Raw genomic sequence first — 10,384 nt, 5'->3', positions numbered from 1 at the left:
TATGCCCAGACACGTGATGGGCAAAATAACCGTCAGGTCATACTCCGGGACACAACTTTTTCCCTTTTTTTTTATGTTCCTACTTTATCCTATTCTATGGGGGAGGACTGGAGGAGAGGAGAGGTGTTAAGCAGGAGAGTTGAACCCAAGACCTCCTGATAGCAATGGGTTTCCACACACCACATGCTACAAGGTACGCTGGGCACTTGTTCACTCCCCGTATTTTTATTAGTCTTCCTTCCTCTGCCCACATTTATCCAATCAATCAAAGAACAAATTGTAATGCCAAGCTTCTCATCAAGGCAGGAAGTAAAAATTCATGCTAAATGGCCAAACCGGTTCAGAAAGCAATACACAAGAACCCCGCTACAGTCCACTCCAAAATCATGCTACATTGAATCAATTGAAATAATGCATCAAACGCTCCTCAAAGAAAAGCTCAATTCCAGGTTTATTCCCAAAATGTGAGCAAGTGAGAATACACACCATAGACCGAACTCCCACAGCATCAAAAAGGCATGTAGAAGCAGGAACACGAGGAGGCACAATGGCTGGCCGAAGTGCAAGAATTTCACAGACACTTCCAGGTCCTGCAATTAGACCTTTAATCTACCTCTCATTTGTAATAACTCTGCAGCCATAAATAGAGGATTCTGGAACTTTTGTCTCTTCAATTCAAAAATGCTTGAAACAATTGAGCGGAAAGGGAAAAGAAAAATATGTACATCTTTCCTGAAATATATATTATGTGGGCCTAAATGACCATTATCAGGGCTTGTCGACCTCCAGATACTGGGAGTGAGAAGCAGCAAGAAGTGCAGCCCCAAGGCCGGAGCCATCATTTGCATGCTCAATGATAATACAGTCTGCGGCCTCATCTCCCAGCAACTCCCTGAGAGTGGTCTCCAAACACCAGCTGAATTCTTTGTAATGCTCATACAAACCACCATCCATTGCTATAACTGTTCTCTGCTTCTCCCCCTCCCTGACTTTGTCTCTTCCAAGTTTCTTCAGGATACCCAAGATTGCAGCCGCAGAAAGACGGGCCCCACGTGTCGCAACAACTTTACAAAGCGCAACAATAACTTTTCTCGTTTTCAGGGAGGTATTAGAAATCTGAAACGAGAGAAAAGAGAAAGAACAACATTAGGAAACTTGTGAAGTCATTTCACCATAAATATGGTTTCAATACCACTCCCCATCATAATTTTCTATTGCTTTGCAATTCTAACAGTTGGTTCGTACAGTATTACAATGTTCAGCATGGTTGGTCGTTGCACAACAAAATTTTGTTTATTTACTTATTTTCCAGTTGGATTTTTTTTTTGAGGGGGTGGGAGTGGGGTTGATGATAGGTAGGGGGGAGGTGTTGGATAAGATATAAGGAGAGTGCTTTACCCCCAAGACATCCTTAAGTTTGTTCCCCACCACTCTCAGATCAGAGGATTTGTCATGATGCATGGCAGACATGTCAGGTGTCCTGCATATTCCATAATTCAGTATGAAACTGTTTGTATTTGCATATTTTCATAGAACCAATTGACAAGCAATTTGATGTAGATTAATAATAGGAAAACTGAAGGACAATGAAAATTTACATGGATTACAAACCAAAATAAGTAAATATGATTCTTTAAGGAAGAAAATATGTTGAACACACTGATGAAATAGGCATGGGACAAGTGAAACTGTGAAATAGGCAGTATTTAAAGTGATAGACAACTCATCATGTTGGTTTGCAAGTCATATGTTCATGTCAGTGGTTGACCGATAACTGTGAGTGCCTGTTCTCTCTAGTCTACCATTGGTATGGGCTTCTCACGGTACACAAATTCTGTTCCAACTCAAAGGTGGGAAACAAGCGCATGTTATTAACTATATATAGATGTTCTGATTTTAATTTAAAACAACTGGTATTTTTCACCATACGGTTGACAACATCCATGGCATTGCATTTTGAGTCTCTTGGAAGACAATCAAACAATGCTCCAAGAAACCACATGCAAGCAAAAGGGGTAAAAACAATGTTACTAACCATCAATGCCAAGGAAACTATGATTTTCTTTCCGATTATAAGTCCACAAGTTCCATGCTTATAGGTAACCAATTGGTGGAAAATCAGCTTATCATAAGAATCTCATACTGTTATACATGGGTTTATTTTACTTGAGTGACCTCTTCGCCCAGCAATTTGATAGGATGTCCAAAACATGTCTCCTGTAAGATGTTATCTACTTCTATTGATCCTACAATTGATATGACTAGAACTTTTAATGTAGACCAGTCACAAACGATAACCAGTTCACAAGAGGATCGCAAACTTCAGGTCCAGCAACAGTATATATCTCAGTTTCAGAACAATAAAATAAAAAACAAAAAATCGAAGAAGGGAAGAAGAAGATAGGGTAGTCTCTCTCAGACTCGGGTCTCTCACCCACAGCCTCTCACCAATGGCATCTCACCATACTCTCTCACAGATCTCATTAATTATAATTCAAACACTAAAAAGGAAAGGCTAACCCAATCCTTAACCAATAAGATAACATAAACTGACTAGAAAGCTAAAATAATGAAAGAAACTGACTCAAAAATAGGACTCTAACTAAACAAAATGAAGTTTCTACCAAAAAAAAAAACACTAAACAAAATGAAGTACCCATTTTCCTACTTTCTACCCATATTTTAGGCCCATTAAAGTGACCCATTATAAAGAAAACCCATGGGGATCAAAGGCCCAACACCTACATAACCCAACCCAAGGCTTATTTCCAAAAAAATAAGCCCATTAGGTGACTTATCTGCATCAATTCTCCCCTGCTTGAAAAAAACCTCATCCACAAGTTTGGTAGAAATGTTGAATCAGACTTGCACAATCATCCTTCAATGTAGAATTCAGCAACCTTTAACCCCATTTGTTGTCCCTCCATGTCTCTGATACCAAATAATGTAGATCAGTCACAAGTGATGACCAATCCACAAGAGGATCACAAACTTCAAGTCCAACAACAGTAAATACTCTCATCAGTTCTCAGATTTGCAAGAAATTTCAGAACAATAAAATAAAAAAACAAAAAATAGAAGAAGATAGGGTAGTCTATCTTAAACTCAGGAATCTCACCCACGTCACCGTATTTTGGTCTCTCACCACTCTTTCACAGATCTCGTTAATTCAAATTCGTGTACAAGGTTGTAGCCCCTTACAAACTTATGTAGAAAACTCATAAACAAACTCAAACACTAAAAAGGAAAGGCCTATCCAAATCCTAAACTAGTTGATGCAGATTCATCACAAAATAGGGGCTTGTTTGCTTAGGAATAAGTCTAGGGTTGGATTATATACATCTTGGACCTTTGGTCCAATGGGTTCTCTATGTAATAGGCCACTTTTATGGGCCTAAAATATGGGTTATTAAGTTGCATATGGGATTTCCTTACTTAGTTTTATTTTTTATGTAATTAGTGGTCATGTAATCACTTAAGTGACCATGTGACTTGGTTAAGTGGTCATGTGATCACTTAAGTGATCATGTGACTATTTAAGTTGGGCTGGATTAGGACTCTATAAACCCAGTCATATTTTGAGTTTATTTCCTATAGTATTTCAGTTTCCTAGTCAGTTTAAGCTACCTAATAGACTAAGGATTGAGTTAGGCCTTCTTTTTAGTGTATGAGTCTATTTTTTAGTCTTTTATATAAGCTTATAAGGGGGGGAAGTATTGTACACTGTTGAGAATGGGCCCTTGTGCCGTGGGGGTACAAGGGTAGTTTGGGTAATTTACCATGAATAGGGGGATTGTCCCTATCTTGGTTTCTTAGTTTCTTTCCACCGTTTGTGCCTCAAAATTAGAGCAAACGAAATGCAAACAACAGATACATATATATATATATATATATATATATACATATATGTAGCGGTAACAATGGCTGCTCACCATAACGGAGACCTTTAAATGACTCTCAAACCGGCAACGTTTTGAACCCTGATCAATTCAAACCATAAGCTCTAATACCATGTTACAAATCCAGAGAAGAAAAGGAAAAACCAGAGAAGAAACGATAGAAGAAGAAGAGATGGGGAAGAAAAGAAGAGAACTTGATGCACTAAGTTCCTCTCTCACAGTTTGTATTTATAATAATAACCAATTAATCAAAATAGGAATCCCATAAAAAAAAATAAAAAAAAGGAAACTCATTCCTTGACAACCAAGAAACTAAAAATAATAAGAAACTAACCCTAACTAGGAAACTAAAATAAAACGGTGGAAACAAACTAAGAAACCAAGATAGGGACAATCTCCCTATTCATGGTAAATTACCCAAACTACCCTTGTACACCCACGGCACAAGGGCCCATTCTCAACATACACGAATTTTGATAGTAATGAAAAGCTTTTGCTGCTCTTCTTCTCCATTGAATATTTTTCTCTTGTGTTTAATCAAGGCTGGTGGGATCAGTGTTTGATCCGATTAACACCTTACATTGGGAAGCCCGGGTGGTTCGTTGGTGGGATCAGTGTTTAATCCAATCAACACCTTGCGGTGTGAAGCTCGGGTGGTTCTTTGAAGCTTTCTTTCAATTCTTTGATTCCTTCAAGTTCAAGATCAAGATTCAAGATTTATTCAAGATCCTCTAACCAACTGAGCTGCCCTTGCAACAACAGTAAGTTTGAATCATCCCATCAATACCCATTCTTCTCTTAATCCTCCAAACCACTGCAAAACCCTGATTTTCCCATTCATATCTTGAAACCATCCCATCTCCCAAAATTCTTAACAACACCTTCACATAATTGGATCGTGTATTCTCCTGTCCAATTGGAATACTCGAACCAAGCTGTTTTCCCATTACCCCATTCAAACCACAACATCCCACCTATTTCTGGAGATCATCCCATTACCCAAACTCTTCACAGACTAATCCAACCATCAGAAACACATCATACCTAAATCGAGTTTCCTAAAATCACATTCTGCTCCAATCGGCCTACTAATTCATACCAAATCCTAGAGTATTGGCTCCCAGTTGGTCTCCTACCAACCTAAGACTACATTACTAATAAGGAAACATAAACTGACTAGGAAAGAAAAATAATGAAAGAAGCTGACCGAAAACAGGACCCTAACTATCCTAATGAAGTAAATCCCGTTTCCCTATTTTCTACCTATAATTTTAGGCCCATTAAAGTGGCCCATTACAAAGAAAACCATGGCCGTTTCCCTCTTTTCTACCTATAATTTTAGGCCCATTAAAGTGGCCCATTACAAAGAAAACCATGGGATTAAATGCCCAACACATACATAACCCAACCCAAGGCTTATTTCCAATAAAATAAACCCTTTAGGTGACTTATCTGCATCAACTTTATATCGCAAGTATAGACAAGTTGGGATCTAAGTGTTGATTCCATTGCTTTCAATGTATCACATCCATGTAATTGCTATGTCTGAGTTTTAACAAGACTGACTCATCAAATGTTGGCACTGATGAAAAGCTGGCAAAAATATTTGCAATTATCATGCCATTTGTTAATATTCTCATGCTTTCCAAATGTATAAGTCCTATAGGAACCTGCCTTTGTGCCTAGAAACAACTGGAAGACCTAGTTTTTAACATATACAAGACTCAAATTAGTCAGGAAAAAACAGGGGAACCACAATGACTACAAACTTTCAGGAGTAGATAAAATAGTATGAAATAAAGCACATAGCGCAACAATGAAGCACTATAGAGATAAGGTTTTCATCAATTCCCATAGCATGCTAGCATACCTCAACATAAATGGAACTTTGAGTTTTTCTGGAATAGTATCACCAAAAAAAGAAGCTTCTTCAGCCATCCTACATAAGACTCTACGTACAACCTCTCCTAAATACATACCAGAAATTAACTTCTCAAAAGTCTGCAGAAGATGAATAAAAATTTCATCAAATGCTAAGTAAAAACATTATTCTGTGATGGACATGACATAAGCAACTATGCAAATAAATACATATAGATAAAATTACCTGTTCACCAGGGTTTAAAGTGTCGGCATCCAATGCATGATCATATTCTGTTATAGGAATATGTGATGACCGGAAGTTGCCCCATTCCATATTGATAACCTACAATATTGCAGAGACAAAAGCTTCAATATTCCTTTTTACTCTTGCATTTGAGCAGACAGTCTGGATCACACACTGCATTGCAACCATGAGGTTGCATCTTCTAGTCAAGCTGATTTAGCTTATATTTATAGGTATCAATGACCATGTCCACTTCATTCCTCAAGCACATAGTCATCTTTATTGAATTCTTTGAAAACAAGATGGAGGAGGAAAGAAGAAGGAAGAGAGAAAAGGAGCATAGTGTATTAAATATGAATAAATAGTAGAACTGTCACAAGAAGACTGCCAACCATCTCTCCAGACTTCGGTAGAGGACCATGCCACTTGGGAATTGCTTGTGCTCGCTCAACATAAGCTGCATTTGTCCCAGTACCCAAGATGACAGCAGCAACAGCATCATTGTCAAAGTATCTTCCACCAGCTAGTGTTCCTATTGTATCATTGACCTGTTCAAAGAGTGCTACTTAATGACTAGAAGAATAAATCAGACTTCACAAAAAAGAATAGGAATCTGCAATCAAATTGAAATCTCTTATACGGCTAAAAGCCAGAAAGGCACTGACTCAAACTTACCAGAGCCGACACACGCATATCAAGGTTCTGTCTTTTCAAGGCTTTTGTCAATTCTTCAACTACATCTTTACCAATCTAGTCATTAGGAATATAGAAAAAAATCAGAAACACAAAATGATAGATGATGAACTTACTAATGGAGACATTCCAATGCATTATTTGTACCATACAGTTTGATAATTCTCTTTCTAATAGATCTACATAGTCGACACCTTCATTGTCAACTATACCATTGTTTGGCCCTGAGATCTATGCACTAGTTATGGAAAGTTAACCATTCATATTTGCATGGAGGTCCTATAGATTGATTACAATGGCAGAATGAGGTCCAGAGTAAAAGCTCTAAAAGGAAGGAGAGCCAAAAATTCAAGCAGGTTCAATATGTTTCCAAACACCCCCCCCCCTACTTTTTTGAAAAAACTCCTACTTCAACATTGAGTCTCAATAACAACATTTTGTATCTAAAGCTGATACGAGGAAATTTTGGTAAGAGAAACTATCATCTATAATCTATATACCAATATGCTGCATCATCTTAATTTTTGCCACATGTTCTTTGAACAGTAATGCCCACTTCTATTCCTAATCAGAGGCTAAAAGGAACATAGTGGACAATGAGTTCTCTGTAACGATATACTTTCTCTAGTTTCTAAATTTTGGAGAACATAAAAGGGACTGAAAGTAGCATCATATATACTTCATTAATATCCTAGACACGGATAATTCTTAAATAATGTAAACAGAGAAGCCCAGGCAGCCAGAATTAAGACTCCTCAATAAGCAATTCTTTCATCTACAAAGCTAAAAGTAAAGAAGAAAAAAAAAAATAGCATCATGATATAAAATTTCCATGCAAATTCTACACAGTAACCACTTTCTTTTAAATTTAAATGACATATAGATACCTAGTTCATTCATAGAAAGAGACAGAACAATATTTAAGACTATAAAAAGGCTGGGCAATCAGGATTTACCACATCCTCAATATAGAAGCCTTTTGTCCACTTAATAAGGGTCCCTGAGGAAATTGATAATTGCTTCACAGGGAATGAGAAGGTAAAACCCAATTCCCTCTGCCTACCAGGAGAAAGGTGAAAGTCTTCATCTTCAGAAGCAACAAATTTTGCAAGCTCTTTGGCAATGTAGTCAAATAGATCCTAAAAATCACAGTCGGCTTAAAAATTTAGACACATGAGGTATGACCGGAGTGAAGCAGTAGATGTAGTAACTTACATTTGAAGTCCCAATCATCAAATGCGGAGGAATTGACACCTCAACAAAATCTTGTTTAACAACACGTTCTTTCTTCCCTCCCAATTCAACTCGCAACACACGGAAGTTTGTTCCACCAAGGTCCAAAGCATAAAATACCCCTTTCTCATCCCTATAAGAGGAAAAAACAAAATTAATGGCTCATTCAACATTAATCCCTTCTAGCTTCCTCAAGAATTTCATTTGACAGTAATAATGGCGATTATTTTGAAAACATATTCTCTTATCAGACTATGCCTATTGGATGTTACAATTGCACATCACTGTAGCATCCTTACTAGTAGTCAGGAACAGATTGACCCAGTAACTACTAAGTAAAATCAGTATGCAATCACAAATGCAAAGTATCAATAGTGCATGATGTTTGTGTAGCATTAGGAATTAGGGGGGAAAAATCTTTGGTTGGTTTACAACGGACTTGAACTGACGAACACACCAATGGAATGCAACACTAAAAAAATATATAGCATTCCCACATGATTACAGCTAGCAGAGGCTTACCTATGCTCTTGATAAGCCAGTACCTGAATCTATCCAACCTTAAGCATAATAAGCCATGAGTTACCCCAATATTCAATTTACAAGACTCCATAAACAGTACTTCCTGTATACTGAGCTACCAGGCCAACTAAATCTCATGATGTATCATCGAAGCAAGAAATGAAACTCCAAAATCCATAAATTCAAAAAGAAAAACGAAACCTGATTCATTAATCCATCAAGGGGCCCCACACCAGTTCCTTATCCAGTCAACATCCAAAAGCCCCAGAACTGATAAAATAAAAATATTGGCAGGACAATTATGAAGACTACCAGTCCATGAGGACTACAAAACAGAAGAGCCTAAGCTTTAGATATCGAGTGAAATAAGGGAAACATAAAAAATGAAACAAAAAATGGAAATAAAGAAGGAGAAACAAGGACGACTCTGGAGTGGAAAAAGTGACAGTAAATCGAAACATCTTTTTCACGAAGGGAGAAGAAACAATTGAGAGAAAGGAAGGCAGGTCATAATAGAAACAAATTGAAAAAAAGGTGTTTCCAGACTATGCTAAGGAAGAGCTTTCTATAAGATTATTAAATCGTCTATTTGATTGATCCGAGAAAGAGCATATTTTCACATTCTCCTGGACTTCAAAAGCCCCACAGCATACCAATAAAGTCAGCCATATTTAGTTTATCCAGCCATTATAAAATTAAAAAAAAAAAAAAGAAAAAAAAAAAAAGAGGACATTTGCTAGTTTAACAACATATAGAAATGTGTGAAGATCTTTTCCAAACAAATCAATAGTTTTGAATATATGAGGTTATTAAATTCTGAGGTCACTTGGTGAGGAAAAAGATTATTTCCTTCCCATCATTTCAAGCAAGGAAAGGAACACCAAATATGATTCCCTGCAATAACTGGATAAAGATAATAGCTTGCAGATCAAAGAATAAAAAATTTAAAACTATTTATTGTTTAATCTGTTAACTTCTCTGCCACTTTCTAGCCAAAGATTTATCAAAAGTGGATAAAGATCCAAGAAATCAATTATTAGAAAAATAAATAAAAAATCAAGGATCGTACTAATCCACAGAGAAAAACGTAGTAGTAGCAGCAGCAATTGAAGGAGTATAGGAGAATACCAACCCAGTGGGGAGATTGTCGACGTAGCTGATGAGCATCTTGAGCTTGCTTCCTCCCTCGGAAGCAAGCCCTGCATGCATCTCAACGGTCATGGCGTCGGCGAGCTGTCTGAGCTTGGAAATCGGCGTGGCAAACTTCTCATCGACTTCTTTGAGTATGGCCATCGCCTTAGTCCATCGACCAGAGATTCGCATACAATGACGAACGATAAGCCCTACCGCGGTACAGACAGTCGCAGCGCATATCACCGGTGTTGTTTCAACAGCCACCTTCCCCATTAAGAACAATCAAACAAGAGATAACAGTGGAGATCACTCAAATGCCCCAACTTTTCTCTTCTTCTTCTGTCCAACAAGACAAGAAAATCGAACCAAATCCTAAATTTCTTAAAGACCTTCTAACATTATGTTTGATCAGAAGCTCCGGACAGAGTTTCAGAATAAGACTTTCAGGCAATCACAAATTATAGTAATTGAAGAAATGAAATATAAAGACAAGAAATATAGGAAGAGGAAAGAAACAGAATTGTAGATTCCTTGATGGCTATATTATTACGGAAGAAGATAATCAGAATTAGAACAACCAAATACAAAAAAGAGTCTGAGCTGAAATCTGATGATGAGTTTGGATTTATATAGTTAGCAGGAGTTCCCTTTCAAAGTAATGACAATGAATGTGTTTCTACTCTGGAATTGGGAATCAGGAGAGTAGAGAATGAATGGAAGATCGTAAAAAAATGAAGTTTTAATTGGAAAATGGGATCAAAATAGTTCGATGTTTTCCGGGATCGAAGGAAACAAA

At 37.3% G+C, this 10,384-nt stretch overlaps 1 protein-coding gene across 1 annotated transcript; it reads right to left on the bottom strand.

Annotated features, from left to right (window-relative positions):
• Positions 1–430: 430 nt before the first annotated feature.
• Positions 431–10,080, bottom strand: LOC122667877 (hexokinase-1-like). Its single transcript, XM_043864337.1, has 9 exons — positions 9,587–10,080; positions 7,915–8,065; positions 7,656–7,838; positions 6,682–6,756; positions 6,399–6,554; positions 6,007–6,105; positions 5,770–5,900; positions 1,399–1,480; positions 431–1,116 (listed from the first exon to the last, which is right to left on the bottom strand). The coding sequence occupies exons 1-9, from the start codon at positions 9,859–9,861 to the stop codon at positions 769–771; spliced, it is 1,500 nt and encodes a 499-aa protein (XP_043720272.1). The 5' UTR covers positions 9,862–10,080; the 3' UTR covers positions 431–768.
• Between the last annotated feature and the right edge of the window lie 304 nt (positions 10,081–10,384).

The sequence above is a fragment of the Telopea speciosissima genome, chromosome 7 (genome assembly GCF_018873765.1).
Source record: "Telopea speciosissima isolate NSW1024214 ecotype Mountain lineage chromosome 7, Tspe_v1, whole genome shotgun sequence".
NCBI classification, from domain to species: domain Eukaryota; kingdom Viridiplantae; phylum Streptophyta; class Magnoliopsida; order Proteales; family Proteaceae; genus Telopea; species Telopea speciosissima.
This window is presented reverse-complemented; position numbering and strand designations above follow the sequence as displayed.